At 46.2% G+C, this 21,914-nt stretch overlaps 1 protein-coding gene across 1 annotated transcript in view; it reads right to left on the bottom strand.

Annotated features, from left to right (window-relative positions):
• The window catches only part of LOC142768378 (peroxidasin homolog), a 104,104-nt gene that overhangs the window by 26,598 nt on the left and 55,592 nt on the right, over nucleotides 1-21,914 (bottom strand). Inside the window, exons 3-4 of the mRNA XM_075870349.1 lie at nucleotides 3,892-4,109; nucleotides 2,824-3,027 (exon numbers count right to left, since the gene is read on the bottom strand). Of these exons, the coding sequence (XP_075726464.1) occupies nucleotides 2,824-3,027; nucleotides 3,892-4,109 (422 nt within the window). The remainder of the gene's footprint in view (nucleotides 1-2,823; nucleotides 3,028-3,891; nucleotides 4,110-21,914) is intronic.

The raw sequence follows: 21,914 nt of genomic DNA, 5'->3' as shown, positions 1-21,914 counted from the left end.
TTAGAAGAGAAGAAAGGCAATGAATTTCTGCAGCTGGTTCGTGAGCACAGCGAAGTGCCTATATCTTGGTGACTACGTAGTGGTTTTGTGCAGTTTAGTCGGGAACTGTTGGTTCGGCGAGGAGAAGTTGCCGCTTGACGAAATGCTCTACGACCGATCGGTTTTCGGAATCGCTTATGGGGCGGCTCGGCAACACTTCGTAGCAGAACAAGAGCTGACGTTTGAAGCCATATACGAGCTCGCAGTGACGGTGGAAACTGCGCCTAAGCAGCGAAACACTGTAAGGGCAACCCGACATGAGAGAGATATAGAGCATAAATTGAGCGCAAAATTGGGCACGCTAGTCATGAGGGAAAGCGCGAAACAAAGGTGAGGCGAACGTGTCCTGGTTGCGTGTCAGCAGTTTGAGTAATGCTGTTTAGATGTCTTGGAAACTACAGGGTGATGTGTTGCCAGTTCAAGAACACTGAAGCCTGCATGGTTGATCTGCTCAAAGAACGCACACATAGCGAAAGCCTGTCCGGACCGTCAGGTGCACGAACAAAGCCAGCTGGATGAAGCTGCTGTCCGGCGAAAATGGAATACTGAGAATTGTTTCGGATTAGCGAAGTAATAAACGGCGTTTCGATGTAGTACGTTGTCAATGTTGACATTGCTGGTGATCAGTTAAAAGTGGAAGTGGATTCGGGAGCAGCGCAGTCGATTATGATCCAAAAATAATTTGAAAGGCTAAAGGCTGGTGCACAACGGCGACTAGGAGCGGTCGCGCGACTGGCGACCAAAAAGCGACTGATGTTCACACTGGCAGACGCTGCATGCGAGCAACTGAGAGTCGAAAAAGCGGAAAGTCATGTCCGGATGTTGTTATCAGCGAGCACTCTGAAGACCGGCGCCGATCAGCTGGTCGTCGCCAGCTGAGTGAGTGGAGCCAGCGTTGGCGGAGCAAACCGGGCGCACCGCATTTTTTGTTTTCGTCCGTTCTCGCACAGCGTTACCAACAGCGTCAAGTTTGATTCAAGCGAAGAACAAGACATTGTCGTGGTCCTGGTGCGCTGTCCCATGGTGTCAGCGCTGGCATCACAGATGCCTTCAAAGAAAAAAAGCCGGTAGTGGGTGTGACCGTCCTTTCGATCGCGGGAGTTGGCCGGTCATGCAAGCCACCTGCCTCCCGAGCTGCGCTGAGACGACGAAGAGTATTTCCGAGAGTCGTAAGTATTCATAAACGGTCCTTGAATTTAACTTGACTTGCCACAGCCTACAATACAGCACAAACGCGTTCCAAACGCGCTGCATTGAAGGCGTTGGCAAGTCAAGTTCAAGACAAAAAACGTTTCTGAATACGGAGAAAAGATAGCGCACAATTCTTTTCTCTTTACATTGACGGTGTTATGCTTCTTACGAATGCCACCACGTAAATTCGACACTTTTCTCGAGCTGCTTCACCCTACCATCTCCAAGCCAAGTATTTGGTGGTGGCCATTGTGCTACCCACCCAGAGGAACGCACTCGTTTTTATCTGGCAGCAAGACAGCAGCGCAGTAAAAAAAATTGAGCATCGCTGATTGGTTCCAGCAGCTTTGCGACTGCAGTCACGCGACTGCGAAAAAGGTCAGGCAGCGACTAGCCCAAGCAGTCGCTTTGCGACCGTTTGCGACAGTTCGCGACTGCGTGCGATTAGTCACAAATGGTCGCGCGACCGCTGCTAGTCGCTGGTGTGCGCCAGTCTTTACAGTGGCAAAGCAAGGGAAGCTGATAAAACTAGACACGCAGCTCGTCACCTGGACAAAGCAGGGTCTCGTTGTGTTAGGGAAAATTATGGTATGGGTAAAGTTAAGGGCTGAAAAGCAAGTTGCTGTTACTGGTCTTCAAGAACGAAGGGAACACATGCTTGGTCGTGACAGGCTCAGGGTACTGCAAATAGAAGTAACAGGCCATCACATCAGTAATAAAAAGCATGATGTTTTCGCTGCCGTGTTCTCTGATGTTTTCAGCGACTCGCTGCTTGGCTCGGCGTTGCCGCCTATTAACGTCGAGCTGACGGACGATGCATCACCGACGTTCCTTAATGGTCGAAGCGTGTCATTTGTTTCGAAGGAAGCTGTTGCGCACTAAATAAACCGACTCGTTGTTTTTGGAGTTTCGAAGATGAGTCGATATTCAGATTGAGCTAGCCCCCTTGTGGTTTTGTGAAGGACAAGTGGCTCACTCAGAATCTGCGGGAATTATTGAAGCACCGTGAACCTTGCTTTTAAGAGCAGAACTACCCCCTAGCGAAGAGTACATTTTCGTTTTCAGAACTAGACTTAGCTTAGGCGCATAAACAACTGCTAGTGGATGAAAAGAGCACTGAACTTCGCACAATAAACACAGTACAAAGACTCTACCGAGTCGTTGACGGCTGAAAGGAGTATTTGTGGCACCTGGTAGGTTTCGAGGGACCATAAACACAATTCTAGCTCGACTTGTCCAAGTGTTGTATAGCTATACGACATTCTCATGGTCAGTAAAACAGAAGAGGCCCCATCATCAGAAAATAAGCTTCGTGGTCGCTTGATAGCAGGTACGTCAGCCTTAGTAAAAGCCGTCAAAATATGACTTCAGGGTGTTTGGGTAAGAAATTTCAAGGTGACGTCCCCGCTTTTAGTTTCTTTTGCGCGTTTTCTCGCCTACCAGACGCCTTGTTGTCACAAGCGCAGAGATTTTGGAACTGTTAGAAAATAATTTACTAATGACAGCAAACGTGTTTTTTTCTTGGACATTCTTCGTCTACTATCGTGAGGTCTGTTAATTCATGACACCACGCATTTCCCTGTAGGCACTTACCCATCTTTAACTCAAGCGGGGACAGACGTAGAAAGGGCGTGAATCCAAGGTCGTGACCGAGGAACTGCCCAAAACCAATGGACAGCTGAGAGACTCGTTCATCGGGCTCCCGGAAGAGGCCACTGCCATCGTGGACCAACAATGAAATGAGCCTTGAACTCGGCAGAGGGCGCCCACTGCGAGCTGTTCGGGGTGATGACACTCCTGCAAGGATCAACAGCCCCTTTGCTATTACTGCTTTCATGGTAGTGATAAATTCGTAAAATTTGGGTAGGTGCTGAAGCCTATGTTTCCAGAAGTGTACTTGTGTTTTGTAAGGATGCAATTGATTCATTTCCCTTAGCACTCTAGTGTGTATGCTTCGTATCCTCTCCTCCAATCTAAATAAAGAAAGAGATTTGCCCACTCCTCTTTGATTGGATTGGAAGAGATGGTACAAAGCATGCACACTACCGTGTTAAGGGAAATTCTTTGCAGCCTTACAAAATACAAGTCCACTTCTTCAAATGTTGGCTCCAGCACTCACACCCTGTGTACAACTTTCTTACCGCAAGCTATCAACTTTAACGTCTTCCATTTCTGTTTCCTTCATGGTGGGGACTGTATCACTGAATCTTCTCGCAGTAAGTATTATCGCACATGCCCTGTCCAAGATAACCTTTCTTGGCTCTTATAACCATCATTTCGAATTTTAGTAACCCGTTTGTAGACCATTTTTTTCTTGGGATAGCTGATATGCAAGGCTACCCGCATAAATATTATAAGTTATGCACACTCCCTGCTAAAGCCGCAGCATACTGATGCTTGCACATTTATATATCTTGTAGCAATATTTGCTAGATAATTACCATACTTTTCTGATCTGGTAACCTATTTTCTTTCTAAGCAGTCATAATGTGTCACCATACCTAAATTATACAGTGACTATCTCATTACATTGCGAAGTGAAGCAGAAAACTTAGTATTCAATTTATCGTTCTTTTTCACTTGAAAAGGCCACTGTCCAACTTGCAATCAATACAGTAGCTTTTCTCATACAGCTCATCTTTTTGCACTTGCACCACTCACCATCACCGTAATCAGGACGGAGTATCCTCCGTTCACATACACCGGCACTGCCCCATTCCGGGTTTTCGAGGTTGTTGCAAATCCCGTCAGGCTGCCGGAACGGCAGGTCTGGGTGGCACATCAGCTTTCTTCTAGGGCAAAGGCTGGATATGTGTGTCGCCTCTATCACCCTGCGATTGAGGCTCTCCAGCACTTCGGTGGCTTCTTCTTGACCCACACTGCAATCCATGAGCCGTCCAAACATATTTTGGTAACCCCTTTCATTTCATTATTTTGACAAACGTAAGGATTATTTTTGAGTATAGAAACAAATGTAAGAGGACCCTCACCAGCTTTGACAATACTGAGCTGAAGAGCGCAATACATACACTGAGCATTCATGAATACGTCTGCAGAAACCGTGACGCCACGCGCCGCTTAAATGGGTTAAATTTCAATTGGATTGATTGGATTGATTTGTGGGTTTTAACGTCCAAAAACCTCGATATGATTATGAGACGCCGTATTGGATTGATCCGGGAAATTCGACAATTCGGGGTTCTTTAACGTGCCCCCAAATCTGAGCACATGGGCCTAGAATATTTAAGCCTCCATCGGAAATGCGACCGCCGCAGCCGAAATTCGATCCCGCGACCTGCAGCTGAGCACCTGAGTACCTTAGCTACTACCATCACGGCGGGCCATGGGACGAACTTCAAGCTGAATATCACTTGCCTTTCGAGTCCTGAGAATGAGGGATGGTGTACACTGTCTGTAATATGGTGTGGAGCAGCAGTGAAAACACTCGCATCTGTCGAGGTAGCTAAATGAGGTTTCGATTGAGAATGAATTTAGCCAATAATAACTTGCGTCTACTCCGTCGTCCCTGTTTCTCCTATCCTGCAGGCTGGTGCTTCTTCTTTCACATCAGGTGGCGCGCCAGCGCTCACAATAGAATCGAAATTCCCGGCCGCAGAGTGAAGTAGTTGCACAGTTCAAGCTTTAGAAGTAATGGACAAGCCTTGTTACGCCATCAAATATTCGTTGTTCTACGGTGCAGGAACAACACTTTCTTCTTGTGTGTCAAAAACAAGTCCTTAGGACAGGCTTCTGTGGAATGATTTTTTTATGCGCAGAACACACAAATCTCTACAACACCTTAAAAAGCTCTCGAGGATTGGTCAGCAGAAGAGTTGAAGTCGACTGGTACCTCTGTGGCTCCGCCTTGGCTGGTTCGACGCATGTCGGTAACGACTGTCTCCTCCGTTGTTATCCTTGTATTCTCCAAGCTCTGTATTTCATTTGAAAGGAGCTTCAGTAGATGGTGTAGCCATGAAAGATGAGCAGCATGCTCCCCTTGTGCGGAACACATACGGTGGAAGGGAACTACGATGTTTTAGGGTAGTGTGCTCAGTACAACGTCACATTTCATCGACGTAAATCAAGACCTGTGTACACCAGTAACTCCAGCCCTCGTATGTTTACGAGCAATCAGTCATAAATTTTTCGGAAGGCTCTTTTGCCAGCGGATGCTAGAACACGAGTCAGCTTATCCCATCTTGCGAAGTATTCCTGTTCCTGGTGAGTCTTATCACCGGAGCATTCCTTTAGCATGTATACAGCATATATATAGCATGTTTTCATCGTTTAAAGACCCGTGACTGCTGAAGCAGCGTGTCTTTTCATAAACTGCCGCAAGTTATGGGATTTCGCTGTTGGGGGCAGGGTGGCATTGTTGTGGACAATCTGGTCAAATTGCTACCAGAACTTCGTGCATTTATACACATCCCAAGAGAAATACTACATCGTGAGGTTTGGTAGCTCGGCTGCCGTCCTGTCTGATGGTGTAGCGATTGTATTGACAGCAGTCACCAATCCCTCTTCTACTAGGGCTTTTGAAGTACCATGATATGGATAACTTTAAATACAATGATGAGGCTCATCAGCGTATTTATAACGTATGAGTGAAAAGAAGAGTTAGCACAGCAAAATTGTTAAAAAGAGAGGGCCCGTCACTTTTGGGTAATTTTTAAAATGGAGGAGCTGTTACTCTAAATTTGTAGTCATTTTAAATCGAATCATCGCGAAACAACGGTGACGTAATGTGTTAGCGCATTGATTGAAAATGTGTAGCTTTCCAGGTTTACGTCGAACCAAATTCTGGTCAGCCCTATTTAGGGGCCAAGCCGTTTTTTAGGGGCAAAGCTCCTTAAGCCGTGGGTTGTGCATCCTCGATGTATGTACTAGTAGTTGGTGACCACCTCTCGTTTATTCCCAAAACATGCACTGCCACGTCGTGGTTTGCATGGTGGTATAGTTAATCGTACACATTCTGAAAAGGTGGTTTGTGCGGATATGTCAGTGCGACAGCAAAGGGGCCCTGCGACACTTTTGGGACAGCCCTATTTAGCACCGGAACGTGTGTAGTGGTGATTGAAACGAATTTAACAAGCATGGTTGGAATTGGTGCATGGAAAGAGAAGCTCTGAGTCTTCAAAGTTCAAAAATCGAGCAGAAGAGGACGAGAAACGTTCTTTTTCTCATTTCTCTCGCCTACTGACGTCAAAGACCACTTTCAATCACAGCGCGTGCCTTATACAGACATTCTGGAAATGTCTCCTCATTGTGGCCTTCACACAATACCTCACTTTCACTCTTTTTGACGGTGTCGTTGGCGTGGTTACTACAAAGCACGTGCGTTGAGTAGCAGACGCTCCTAGGGTTACACTGTCTAAGATACACACACTCGCTTTGGACGGTGTTACAGAGTGTCCTAAAATTAACCACAGGGGCCTCTGTCACTGCGATTGTTCTAAACTATTGATGGAAGGCATCCGCTCTGATCAATGAAAAAGATTAGAAGAAAGGGAGCTCAGTGGCTGGCAGAAGTATATAAAAATATAAATAGGCAGCTGCGAAATTTTGGAATCATTTGAACTCCCTTAGAAATGAGAAGAGCCTAAATCAGAGGTTTATACCAACAGCTCAAGGTGCTAGGGTAGAAGAGGGCGAAGCTAATGAATATATAGAAAAAAGGGTGACAAAAAATTTCAACTAAAAAGTGCTTTATGCACCACAATAGACAAGAAGTAATTAAGTGGTGCGATGGCTCCATATTCAGACCGAGAGTGGAAAAGGGCTTAGAAGAGGGTTCTTAAGAGTACATTAACAGGCACAGATGGCATTCCAATTAAGCTGATAAAGACATTAGGTCTGAAGTTTAGCCAGGCGTTGAGAGAGGCAGTGAGCAAAATAATAATCAATAGTGAAGTCCCCCATGGATGGAAACTTAGCCGGATGAACATAATCTATAAAGAAAAGGGGGACAAAGCTGATATAAACAACTACCGTCCTTTGGCAGTGATATCAGTGGCCTACAGGTTGGCGACGCAGATTATAAAGGAAAGACTGCAGACATGAATATAGAATTAGGGGGTGCCGAGGTAACTGCACAATGGGTTTCAGAAACACAGGAGGTTGGAAGACAATCTGTTATACTGACGAAGTGCATCGAAATAGCAGAAAAGGAACACAGGCCCCTGTGGCTAGCATACTTGGATATCAAGGGAGCGTACGATAGCGTGGTTCAAGGGGGCTTCAGGGGAATACTGGACACACTAGGTGTTAAAGATGGAGTCACTAATCTTTTAAAGGATATCTGTAAAGGTAGCAAGGCACTTATAAAAAGAGAAAAACAGCTATCCAAGCCCGCAGATTTAAAACGGGGGCTTAGGCAGGGGTGTCCTCTGTCATCTTTGTTATTCATGATGTACCTACAAGAATTAGAGTCCAAATTAGAGGGCACTAAACTGGGCTTCAACCTCTCTTTCGTCAAAGAAGCAAACTCATTGAACAGGCACTACCAGCATTGGTGTACGCAGATGATATAGTAATAATGGCTGACGACAAGAAAGTTTTTCAGAAATTGATGGACATCTGCGGTAATGAGAAAGAGGTTTGATATCAGATTCAGTGAGGAAAAAATCAGAAGTCATGATTTTTATTGATAATGAAGGTAGTGCGCTTAGAAAACAGCAGGTCACACTAGAGATAACAGATAAATACATATATCTGGGCGTATGGATAAGCAATAGGACCGAGTACCTAAGAAACACAAAATATGCGTGACGACTAAAGGTAACAGGAATGCAGCGAAGATGAAAAACAGGGCGCTGTGGAATTACAATAGGTAAGATGTCGTGAGAGGAATATGTAAAGGGTTCATGGTTCCTGGTCTGACGTTCGGCAATGCGGTCTTGTGCATGAGATCAGAAGTTCAAGCAAGATTAGAAATTAAGCAACGTGGAATAAGTAGGCTTGCCTTAGGAGCTCACGGGAATACACTAAATGAGGGAGTACAAGGTGACATGGGATGGACATCATTTGAGGGCAAAAAAGACAGCAGCAAGATAAAATTTGAGAAACGATAGAGAAAAATGCGGGAGGAGCGTCGGGCTAGGAAGGTATTCAGCTACTTGTACATGAAGGAGGTCGATAAGAAATAGAGGAAGCGAACCAGAAAATTGACTGGTAAATACTTAGAAAATAGCAGGAAGCAAAACCAAAAAGAATTACCGGTTAAAAAGAAAGTGAAGGAAGCTGAGACCAATATGTTGAGATATGGCATAATTCTGCAGTAGATATCTATCCAACTTTTAATCAAAAATTGCCAAAGAAAGAATCTATGATAATATTCGGGATAGTTCTCTACTGTTTGAGGCCAGGACTGGAGTATTGTAAGCCGAGACATATCGGGCCAAATACGAAGGGGTAGACACGGTATGCAGAGTGTGTGAAGAGGAAGAGGAAACTGCCGAACACTTGATAATGTTCTGTGAAGGGCTCCACCCTATAGCCCAGGATGATGGCGCAGGGTTTTTCGAAGCACTGGGGTTCACTAAAAGGGAGGGCAAAATAGCCTTTGAGCGGGTCGAATTAACAAAAGGAGGTTATCTTATTAGTGGCTGAAGTCAAGGCGCGAGTGGAAATAAACACTTCACTGCAAAATACGAGTCGCCAACCTCGCTATTTAAAGAAAAAAAATAAATCCAGTTTTCTGTTCACCAAGTATTACGGCTTGGTGGTATTAGCCACCAACCGATCTAAAGGGTACAGCCATATCATTCTATCAATCCCATCTATTCAGCGACCATGGAAATGATGGGTAGTACGCACATTTGCCTAGTATTCGTACTTGCGGGCGGCGAATCGTACAAGTGACTTCGTTTACTACTGTAGCATTTGTTGTAAAAGAAAGATTCAACTTTTTTAAACTTTGTGACCCGATTTGGAGAGGTAAGTCTAAAAGAATATGGTGGTGAAGTGGGACCGCTGAACATTTGCTGATTTTTGTTTCGTGAGAAAACAGCTCCAAGCCACACACACACCTACGGAGCCAAAAGGAGGCCATATGTACAAATATTAGACAAATGTGTGTACTATCCATCATTGTCATGCTCGCTGAAGCACCGTGCGTTGCAGCTCCCATTGACACTAGCGCCAGAGTACCCTCTAGTGTATATTTTGAAACTCTATGGGCGGGCTCACTTTTCGGCTTGCATGCAAGACGCGTTGTACGGCAACGCCGGCGCCCACCACCTGCAACATTTTTGGCTCGCTAAAGACGCGGCATGCGTTTCCACTTTTAATTGCTGGCGTACCATAGCCCTTTTCGCAGGCTAAGTGCTGTGTTCGTTGTTTTGAAAATACATCATTTATAAACAGGAATAATTTCTTTTTGAGAAAGTATAAAAGAAGTTTCTCCTGTTTTAGCAATCACTCGTATGGCCTATATACTACCATATGAGTATTGCGCGCTTTTTCTAGCGTCAGGCCACTCAAAATTGAATTGTGTTCGCCGTTACGTCACGTAACATCACTCACTTCTTATAGCGAAAATAGCCAATGTGTGTGTCGCCATAGTCGAAAATCGAGGTAGGTTTTCCCGTGTAACAAAATTATGATTGGGTCAATTTCGGCGCTGCTATGTGCACAGCTATATGCCTGCATTCCGCAGAATCAAAAGAACCGATGAAAAATACATGCTCAAATAGTGTCGCATGGCCCTTTAACTGTTTGTACGTATGCCTGAAATGACGTATGAAAGTATTTGGTCTTGCTCGGCTGGTATGCACTGCAATAAGAACCGCGATGAGCAACTTTCTAGAGTGCTGTGTATTGTCGTGGTACCCTCTATACAATGAAATCATTTCAGTGAGGAAGACGCTTTCTGCTTCAAGCACATCTTAAAATGCACTAAGCATCCTCCCAAACATGAAGATTATGAAATGGTGAGGGAATGCAGCGTTTGAGCAACTTGGTGTTAAAAAACTGGCAGCATATCCACGGAGTGAATGATTGAGAGTGGGGCGAAGAATTCGTCCGTCCATTCGTTCTTGCTTCCGTCCGTCCATGCGTCCGTCAGTGTGACCATCCATGCGTCCATCAGCCCGTCCGTGCGTGCGTCTGTTCGTGCGTCCGTCCCTGCGTTCTCCCATGCAGCCGCCCCTGCGTCCGTTCATGCGTCCATCCATGCATCTGTCTATGTGTCCGTTCGTCCATCTATTCAACACTCCAAGTACCACCATCTCGCATCTTTTCATCATACATTCCCCATATAGAAGCACCGCCATCCAGCGGACATTCCAAGGACTGAACGAGAGGTTGCCCACGCACACTTTCTTGCGGCTTGCGCTTAAGGTGCACTTCCCATCTTTAACCACCTCCAGTTCATGGTATATACTAGTTCACTGTATTCATGGCACTGCGGCCGAACGCTCGCTAAATCTTTCGAAAACCAAGGATGTTACGCCCAGCGAGTATGACGTAGCAAACTTTTTCAGTCAGATAGTGCTCAATTTACATGCCGATGGCTGCTAATCATCATCATCATCATCATCATCATTTATTTGACCCTTAAGGGCCCCTTAAGGGCATTACACAAGGGTGGGGGGGCATTTTTCTAAATACAAAAACAAAGAAAAAATAGAAAGTTGTACAAACACACGAGAAATACTTTTGCAGGATCTGAGAACAGACGCACAGAAAATGTACTTATACAAGTATAAAAACATGCGCGCACAAATTTTACACATACAAGAGCGCAAAATACAGTGACAGTGGTAGAGTTTTAATGGGCTTCCAAGTTTAAGTGAGCTGTTAGTAGTTGTTTGAATGCGCACGAGTCACGCTCTGAGACGATGACTTCCGGTAAGTTATTCCATTCCTCGATGCCGACAGAAAGAAATGACCTATTGAATGCAACGGTCATACCGAAAAGACGTTGGAGGCTTCTGGAAATAAATAGCCGGCGAGAATAGCGGGCGGGAGAAAGCAAGAGAGAACCATGCAAGGGATGAAAATAATAGTATCATTTGTGAAATAAACAAAGTCGAGAAAGTATACGTCTGTCAGCTAGATTCTGCAAGTCTAAAGACTCCTTTATAAAAGTGATGCTTGATGAATGATTGTAATTGGACATAATGAACCGGGCAGCCCTATTCTGAATGGATTCCAACAGATTAATCAGATAGGTTTGGTGAGGGCTCCAAATGGACGACGCGTATTCGAGCTTCGTACGAACGAAGGTTACGTACGCCATTTTAACGATTGTAGGAGGTGATAGGCATAACGTTCTTCGGATGTAACCAAGCTTCTTACATGCGTCAGCAACTAAGTGTGTGATGTGATCCGACCACGTGAGAGTGTTAGAAATAAGCACGCCAAGGTATCGGTAACTATCAACTTACGCCAAGGTCGTTGAGTTCAAATTGTAGACGTGTTCCGAGTTAGACTGTTTGCGAGATACGCGCATGACTTTGCATTTGGAAACATTGGTTTGCATCATCCAGAGAGAAAACCAGTTTTCAATTAAGGATAGGCCATTTTGTAGAATTTCGTGGTCGTCAGGGGTGGTTATTCGGCGACAAAGGACGCAATCGTCCGCAAATAATCGAATGGATGATGAAATTCCTGATGGTAGATCGTTCACATATATGAGGAAGAGTAAGGGGCCGGGTACTGACCCCTGAGGGACACCGGATATAACGGGAGCAGCAGTGGAGTGAAGACCGGCAATGTCAGTGAACTGAGATCGGTGTGATAGGAAGCATCGGATCCATGACAGGGCTAAAGGGTCCAAGTTCAGACAGCAGAGTTTGTTTATTAGTCATTGATGAGCGACACGATCAAAGGCTTTAGAGAAGTCTATGTATATGACGTCAGTTTGAAATATAGAATCTAAATTCAGGTGGAGGTCGGCAGTGATTTCAAAGAGCTGAGTTTCGCAGGACAAACCAGGTCGAAAGCCGTGCTGATTTTTGAAGAAAAATCCGTTGTTATCGAGGTGGTGGCCAACGTGCGAATAAATAATGTGCTCAAGGCATTTGCAGGCAATGCATGTCAGCGAAATAGGACGGTAATTAGATGGGTTAGAACGGTCACCTGATTTGAATACTGGGGTTACCTTGACTACCCTCCAGTCCGCAGGTATGATACCTTCGGAGAGGGACTGAGAGAATAAGATTTGCAGAATGTGGCTAGAAATAGCTCCAGTGTATTTTAGTAGCCTTGCCGGTGTCACACAGTCTCGTTAATTAGGGAGGCTATCGCCGGGCTAATTCCAAGGGCCAACGTATTGGCCCCCCAAACCGCACCACGAAAGCGTGGACAATTTAGAAGTGGTCCTTCTTGGCGTGCAAGCGGACGCCGGCTGTGGCCCAAAGAACAAGTCAAAGCCGAGAGTTGATAAACAAACAAAATTATATTCTCAATTATGGCAGATCAAAAACTTTACACAAGAATGCACACTCCACAATAGTTGCATACAATATGTCACCAATCAAACAACGTACTACACAGTACAATCAGCCACACTCGAAACAACGGACACAGACAACAATACGCACTACAATGCAGTCGCATGCATTGAACAGCCAAGACACTTAAAGACTAAAGAGATAAAAAACCTATTCAGTCCAAAGTTCTTGGAACGAAAGTCTGGATGATACTCTTCCGAGAATCACTCACTCAAAGTCCAGCGTTGTTGTCGTTCCGCTGCGCCTGAAGTTTCTCTTCCAGAAAACCTCGCGTCTTCAGTTGGCCTCTCTCCAAGCTTCAAACTTCTTCGCCGGAAACACGTCGGCTTCACACACGCAGCTGTTGCCACGCGTCCTCGCTCGATAGCGGTAGACTTACGCTCTTGCCTGTAGCTCGAGCCTTCACACCTCAGGTGGAAATCCTCTTCTTCTTCTCCTGCTTTGTCTCTGCGGACAAAACCTTCGCCGACTACACGGCGGAATCCCTACGCGCTCTGGCGCTAACTTCCGTCTTCTCCTCCACTCTTATCTCGGCTGCTCGGTTAAATACCTTCCGCGCGACATTCCAGAAAGTTCTCGTCGTTTCGTCGGCGCGATACGCAGCGAAGGCTGGGGGAAGGCGCGAAACTGTGCGAGGGCCCTCCCCGACAGATGACTCAACCGGCATAACACGCCCATTTCCTTCTAGAAATTTCCAGGGCTTGCTCGGCCGCCGATGTGGGGTGAGGAGGTTCGTCGGCGAAGCCACGCTTCCGAGGGGAGAATGCGCGCCCGGAGAGCCTTGGATGTTTGTTTTCTTTTTTTTTCTTTTGACCTCCCGGCGTCTCTCTCGCGCGTTATCGCAAGAATTTGGTGGTGCGCCCATTTTTAGCGCTCGTTCTGTGACACTGCTCCCACTTTCAGAATATTATCTCATAATATTCAAAACCACACAAACGAGCGCGAACAGTCACCACACACTCTGAAAGACTGTAACACAAACCGTCGCTCATGACACTTCACATTCGGAGTAGATCCTCAATACAACTGTACATTGTAATTCAATTCCATGACACATGAAATATAGCCACAGGTACATGACTACAACACTTCATCACACACTACAAACAATACAATTGTATAAAGTTCTCTCATTACAACAAATACTATACTCACATCATTACTATACATCACATCACCGAAACAAACATTTTGACTCACTCAACATACAGTTGCGACACAGGACAACAAGAACATTAACACAACATATGGCACTCAGCCCTGCCAAACACAATCCGATTCTACCTCAGCACATATCCTGTGTATTTCAAGCGGCGCTTGCGCCCTTTCTTGCGGTGCTCTCTCGATCTCTTCTTATTTTTCCTTGTTCTTTTTCGGTGAGCCTTTTCCAACGACGGGGTCTGAGGCGGCGTCTCAGCCATCGTTGTCACTTCTGACACTGTTAACGGGTGATAACGCTCGACGGGTCCTGTCTGTTTATTTACCAGCTTGATCATGTCTCTACATTTTGCCCGGCTGCCCAACTCCGTCTCCTTTACACTGTCGGTCGGTTGAGGTCTTGCCGACGTAAGTCCAGTTGCTCGGCCCGTGAACTCATTCAACACGATCATCTTCTCATTCACGGTCTCTTGTACCGCGGCTTCACCTTGGGCTCTAGCGAGATCCGTCACGGGCGGCTCCTCCCTTGTATCTCACGGTCGCTGGGTTGGCGAAGACTCTATCTTAGGGTCTTCTCCCAAACATTCCAGATCATTTGGTCTCGCACCCCGTCGATGTTTCCGATGACAAGGTCGTACAGGGGGGTCGCCATGCATAAAGCAGTAACCTTCACGCTGAAGTACGGGGTTTCAACCTCAATTTCTACTTCGGAAAGCATCCGAACCGTACGGTCAATAAGCAAACCGGTTTCGTTTTGCCTGTTAACTCACTTTCCCGTACCAAATTTCTCCGCACGATAACAGTGGAGCTGCCGGTATCTCTTAACACCGTAATCTTTCTGTCCGCAACTTTTCCAGGCAGCGTAGGCATTCCCTTCGTAACACCGGTCGGCTGTTTTGCCATTACAGCACCCACAATAGGAATTTTCTCCCCATTTTCAACTCTACGAATCCGTCGGTGACGGCATTATTACCGGATTTCGGTGCCGTTTGCACACAGGATACCTGGTGAGTTTGACTCGCTCCGTTTCGACATGCGTCTGCTTTGTGCCCAATCTGTCCACACTTAAAACATTTTACTACCGTAGGGCTCGTAAAGTTAGTACGACAGTGGCTCGCGCGATGACCCACTCGGTTACACAGGAAACATCGCAGAACACTCTCTGGTGCACGCTTCTTTGGTTCGGGTGCTGAATTTTTCGAGTCTTCGGGACACTCCTTCTTGACCTCGGCCAAATTAGTTCCACCTTGCGCTTCCAGGAACTGATCAGCCAATTCAAGCATGTCTTCAAGTGAGTCAGCATTCCTCTCTTTCAGGTACAGCGACAGGCTTGGGTGGCAACTAGTAAGAAATTGTTCTCTAATTAGGAGCTCTCTAAGTTTATTGTACTCCTGCGCTGTCCCTGAAAGTTCAATCCATCTGTCGAAATAATGGCAAAGTCGGGCGGCATACTGCGTAGCCGTCTCACCATCAGCTGGCTTTCCTGTCCGAAATCTGGCCCGGAATTCTTCCACAGTAAATCTAAATCGCTTCAGTAAAGTAGTTTTCACCTTTGCATAGTTGGCTGCATCGGTCGGCGTCAGCCTACCGTACACACTGAGCGCTTCACCACGCAAGCAAGTACTCAAAGCAGTTTCCCATTGACGTTCCGGCCAATTCTGGCTCCTCGCAATCGTTTCAAATCGGTGAAGGTACGCGTCAAGGTCGTCCTTCCTTTCATCAAACGCCACGAGCAGCTTGCTTGGGTTCAAGCGGAAGCCGTGGTCCTCCCGTTCGCTGCTTTTAACTCTAGCTTGGACCGCAGTTTCACTTCGCTGTTGCAAACGGAGCCGCTCGAGTTCTATCTCCTGCTGTCGCTGCCGTTCTCTTTCCTCTCTTTCTTCTTTCGCCCTCTCAGCTGCCAGTCTTTCTCTTTCCAGCTCCAACTTCAATTGCTGCTCTCTTTCTTCTCTCGCCCTTTCGGCTGCCAACTTTTCTCTCTCCAACTCCAACTTCAATTGCTGCTCTCTTTCTTCTCTCAACTGTCGCTCCCATGCCTCTCTTTCTTCTTTCGCCATTTCAGCTGCCAACCTCTCTCGTTCCAACTCAGCTGCTTTTTCTTCCTTGGCTCTCTCAGCTGCCAACCTCTCTCGTTCCAACTCAGCTGCTTTTTCTTCCTTGGCTCTCTCAGCTGCCAACCTATTTCTCTCCACCGCCTCTTTCTCCTTCTGGTTTACCCACTTCCGTAGTTCTACGCCAGAAAGACCCATCTTCTCACCAAGAGCTGTCTGTGAACATGTGCCGAGCTCCGCCCCCCCCCCTTTTTTTTGCTGGTCTGTGGCAGTTTAGATGCCCAAAAATTGTACCTCATTGTCCGTGTCGCGAAAGTTCCGCTTTCCGGTCGGTTTGTCGCCGCCAAAGTTCCTATCGGCTCACTCTGCGCCTGGTGTGTCTGCACCTGTCCTGTTAAGGCGTGCAAGGTATTTCTTGCATTTTGGTATTCAATGCCTTTGGGCATTCTTCCATGTCCGCACGACGGCCTTACCCACCCGCCCGTCTGAAAATGTGCGCTGTAGGCGCACGACCGGGCAATGTTGCTACTAGGAGTGGTGCGGCTGTTTGCATAAATTCTGGTCCACGCCATATGGGCGGTGTTTTTTTTTCTTTCTTTTTCCCTTTGTGACATGGGGTCACGCATAGCAATTTGTTAGGTCGTGCACTTAGGTTAATTTATTGAACGATTTCTTGTGTCGAATGAGTGTGAATATATCGTGCATTCCATGTCCTTTGTGCCGGAGCGGTCACCTGCCTTTCAGTTGGTGATGATAGGCAGTTGGCCGATTCCATGGCGCGGAAGTGTAGTGTGCATTTTCCAGTGGTATTAACATTTTTGATCATTTGAGCGCATTTCAAGGTTAGCGTCACGGTGACAGTGATGGAGTGGGCGAGTTTTGGCTCGGGATGTGGTTGTGGTTTTTCTTTCGTTTCTTCCCTCTCTTTTTTGTTTTGTCTCGAGAGAGACGTATGATAGTGATGTGTGAGTGCAATTTCTTTCTGTCCACAGTCGGGTAGCCATATAGCGAAGTGGCATATTGCCCAAACATTTGAGTGTCTTATGTGTTATGTCTTGCTTTATTTTGAGGATAGGGTATCCTCCCCAGCATACCGGTACCTCATGTACGATGGCCCCGCAAGGAGCGCACTCTAAAAAAAGGGGAGCGAGAATGGAGAAACGGGCTCCGTTCCTCCTTCGACGCAGCGACTTCCTCCCTTTCGGGTGCTTTACCCGTCGCGCCCTCTCACGGCAAGGACCAAAGGAGCAACGTTCCTCCTTCAGCGTTCAAGTTTCTCCTCAATCACGGGGGTCCTGCTCGCGTGCATGCGCACGCCAAGCCTATAGCCGGCCGCGGCCAGTGGCGAGCGATCGCTTTTACCTATGATTGTTGTAAGCAATGCAGGAATGACGTTTTCTTTTGTTTTGTTAGTATAGAGTAAAAGCCTCTCTTTTTTTATCGTCAGGCACTCGCACGATGCTCCGCACACTTCCATGTGTGTCTCGTGTTGTTTCATACTACCAATTTGTCACGAATACAAGGAGCTCTGCTTCCCAAACAGTCTTGCTTTATTGATTGTCTCAAAGTGTAAAAAAATAATGATTTTTTTCCGTGTCGACATACTTGGTAAGCCCACGCATTTTTAGTTTCGCACGGCACCAACAGCACTCATGAATTCAACGAGAGGCGTAAAAAAGCATCACACTTATTTTTTCAATAGTGTAGGAAACCTGATACCACTCTACAGTCCATGCGTGAAAGTACGATCATATACAAATGATAGAGTTATACGTGCCACTACCACCATATGGATGTTCTTTGCAGTTTACCCCCCTTCTAATACGGCCGCCGTGGCCGGAAGTCGAACCTGCGTCCATCAGCATAGTCACACGACACCCAATAAGCCTATGCTACCACGGCAGGTGAAAGCACAAAGGGAAACAGGCTGTGAAGTTTCACCGAGCGTTTATTCGCCAGACTAGATTACAACCATCAGAAACTTTTTAAACATCATCATAACTAAACTTTTGTGAAAAGTGAACCAATGACTTCTGTAGGTTAAACCAAATTCTCAATCGCATTCGTTTTGAATTGCCCATGCCAGCACTGAGAAGTAGGAAGGAATTATGCACGCGAGCAGTATGTCTTTCTCGTCCATGATTCTCCTTTGTCGTGAGAAACTCAACACAAAATGCACTTCTAGTAGCAGCTGTGCACAGCAAGTAAGTACTAACGCTCACTCACCTTTGTGAAAAGAGTATTCCGAATCCAGAGTAATAACCACCACAGCCACAGCGCTAACAACAAAATTGTGGCACGCACTATGATTGCAAGTTGACACGCGAGGCGAATCGCGAGAGGCATCTGAAGCAGAAAAGTATGCAGGCACAACATTCTATAAAGTTATAGTAAACTTGCGCACTGCAGCGATAGTTCCTCCACTCAAGTATGAGAGCTGCCGCGACGCCAACAGCCACTGTCATGGCTCACGAAAAAATACCATCGAATGCGAGGTCATCGCTTATTTATCTCGAAAGACCCGCGTTGTAACGTACGTATACACTGCTAGGACGGTCGTTACCGGATCAAAAACATTGTCTTTGAAGGCTAGTGGTGTACTATATCTATGGCTAACGGTCACACTTGTGGTACGCACATAAAAAGAATATAAGCAAACGTTAAGACGAAACAACTAAACGAGGCCGAGGTGACCACAGAACACCTACCACGACGGAGACAAACTTTGGTCTGCATGCTGCGCCCTCTCCAAGTAACAAGAAGAAAAAAAAAGCATGACCCCCGAAATGGCTAACGCGAGGCAAGTGTTTGCACTCTCAGAGGCTTCAAGAAAAAAAAAAGTAACTACGGCAGTGGTCGACAGATGGCGCAGCATTCGAAATGCCGTGGGCATTCTAAGCACGGCTTGGGGCATCCGCCTTCGTGAAAACCTGATAAGCTCTAGTAATTATTCCGTTAATTATTGTGCAACTATTGATTGAGTAAGGTTTGCCTAAGCATCAGATACAATATATTCACGTGTGCGCATGTTGTGGTATTGATAAAAAACATAAAAAAGTGTAAGAAAACCTACTTGTAACTTGTTCCACTCAGGTCAGTTGAAACTCATCGCTATATAAGCTGGCGCGCTTTCATAGTAGAGTGGGAGTAAACACGTCGAGGTGTGAGCCGTTGGTTTGAATGGTGGATTGTGCTCTTGTTGTGTGCTTGTTGCGTACTATTTGTGTACTTTGTGACCATGTGTGCATGTGTAGCTATATGGATTGCATCAGCACATAATAGGCTTTCGTTGTCCGTAAGTGGTCTTGAATTGGTTGATGCGTAAACAATCCGCAAGGGAGCCGTGATAGTGGGTAATAAAAACAAACGTCGCGATCAACTTCTTTTTTTTAATTTTGTTCAATTCCTCGAGATGGCGCCACCTACCACCTACGTCATTGCTATGACGCTCTCACACCTCCAGCCATTTATATATCGTTGAACGTCTATCTATCGAAGCTGCACTACGGATTCGGAATGGTTTCGCTGAGATCGAGTGTACGGTTTGGAGGCACATCTCGTGACCTGCAGACCCGTAAGCACATGGATAACGTCGCTACACTATGTGAATCTGCGAGAAATAAATACAGCAAGCTTAGCATGCACTCTTCAGGTGAGGGCTCTGCAGAAACCGTGTCTTTCGGAGTGAACGTAGCTTCGCTGACCGAACGAAACGGGCTTGCTCCATCGTTCTCTTTCGCGATGTGTTCACCGCCACAGGTTCGTCTGCTTGTATTTATAATCATTTCGTTCAATATCAAGCTCAGCGGGACCGTTTTTTGTAACTTTCAGTGCCGTGTACTCCTTATCAGTCGAGAATCGTTGCATTTGCTAAGCCTACTTGCTTCGCCGGGGGGCAACCATGTTGATTTTCATAAGGAGGAACGTGTTTCTCCGTGGATGAGGGAGCAACGTTTCTCTGTTTGAAGACGAACATTGGGGACATCACCGTTCTTTTTTAAATGGAGAGTACGTCACTCCATTTTTTAAGAGTGCGCATCTGGTCCCGCCCTACCGGGTGTTGATGAGGGCCTACTGTAAACTGTGAGTGTAACACTTGCCATCTTACAGCCTTTCGTTTCAAGGGGTTGTCCATACAGTTCAGCCGTTGTGTTTCGTACCACTTAGTGAATATTATGCCACTCCAAAATCTTCAGTTCATATTGTTCCTAGAATAGTTTAGGCACTTGCATTAAGGTGTGGGAAAAAATCGCCATGCCATTTTTTGTTGATCAACAAACATAATTATCTTTAAAAATAGTCACATAGAACTTCGGAGACTGAGCACCCCACAGAAACAAAAGTTAGTAGTTAAAGCAGCTAGGAAACTTCACCGTGACATTTTGTGCTTACAGGAGACAAATATAGATTGTTTAAGGCCAGAGACCTACAACGGCAGTTCTCTGCCTACAGTTTTTTTCTCATTCCCCTCACACCAAGCGTGTGGTACCGCCATAAAAGTGTTTGATTGGTCCATCCTTAACGGGGGCCGTTTCATTTTCGACCCGGACGGCCGTGTGGTCATATCTGACTTTGAGTTTCAAAAGGAACAATTTAGATTCATTAGCGTGTACGCTCCTGTTAAAATCCAAGCCATGGCAAGCTTTTAGAGACAACTCAATTCGTTGCTTCTGGAAAGGAAGCACTTAATCGTAACAGGGGACTTAAATTGTGTTTCAAATATTTTAACTGATATGACAGGGCCGGGTAGAGAAAAAAAAAGACATATAAAACTCAGAATTAGGAAAAATTGTAGAACAGTTTAATTTATTTGATGCTTATGTACTCCGTCAAGGACAGACTTTCCGGCACACCTGGTCGCGAAGCAACTGGCAGGCCTGATTAGACCGCGTATATGTAACCTCGTCCTTACAGGCAGCGGTCGTAGAGTGCCAGGCGGTAGACCTGCCTTTGTACGCCCTCGGTGTTTCGACCACAGGCCGGTGGTCGTGTACCTGAAGCTTAAGGACAGATCGCCTTATCGCCAACCGTGGCGAGTGGATAATCGACTTCTTAGGGACGAGACAGCAAGAGCCAGCCTACGTAACCGTCTGACAGCTTGTATAGGAAACTGCAGCTGGGATGGTCTTAAGCAGGAGTGGCGGGAAATTTGCATGGACGAAGGGAAAAAGTTGAAACATCGGTACTCTGGTCCGGTGCGAGCAACGCTGCAGCGCATCGGAATAGTGGAAAGAGGGAAACCCACCTCTCTAATTATGAATACCTATGCTAACGACTTGAAACTAAGGTTGGCACGGCTGAGAACGCTGACGTGCAGCACAGCGTGCTTCTACCAGGCAAGACATTTACCGAGTTCCCAGCCAGAAGTTTTTAATTCCATTAACAGTACCAGACTCGGTCAGTGTGAAAATCGCGAAAATTGAAATAGGCAAGACATAGTTAGGTTTTGTACACGCTTTGAGAACATGAGCACTCATCAGCTGCAACTTGACTTAGACTCGCTTATGAATCGTCCCTTTTTTAGGTTACCTCCAGCAACTCTCCTCAGAGGAATATTATAGTCTTGTTGCACCCATAAGCTTAGAGGAACTTACATTGGCAATGCGCCGCCTCCACCAAGGTTCGGCGCCGAGAAGTCACGGTTTCACTATTAAATTTTATAATGCACTTTGGGACGTAATTAGACCCGCCTTGGATGAGGTCTTGAATGTCTTCACGAGCAGGCACCCGCTGCCCCCGTCATTTAGGAACGGCAAAATTATTCTGCTTCCGAAAGCGTAAGAAAACTTCGAGGACCCACGCAACTGGCGTCCAATCAAATTGTTAGGCACCGATTATAAAATGTTAACCACTGTCTTAACCCTGTGTCTACAGGAAGTGATGCCGTCCCTCATCAAGTCCTGGCAGTCCTGTTCAGTTGTGGGATGTAATGTCAAAACCCTGAACATGCTGAACAGAGATATAATATATTACACGAGGCAGCGGCAAGCGAAGGAATGGCTCGCATCCCTAGACCAGG

The sequence above is a fragment of the Rhipicephalus microplus genome, chromosome 8 (genome assembly GCF_043290135.1).
Source record: "Rhipicephalus microplus isolate Deutch F79 chromosome 8, USDA_Rmic, whole genome shotgun sequence".
NCBI classification, from domain to species: domain Eukaryota; kingdom Metazoa; phylum Arthropoda; class Arachnida; order Ixodida; family Ixodidae; genus Rhipicephalus; species Rhipicephalus microplus.
Note: the sequence above shows the minus strand (reverse complement) of the source record. Positions and strands in the feature narration are given on the sequence as shown.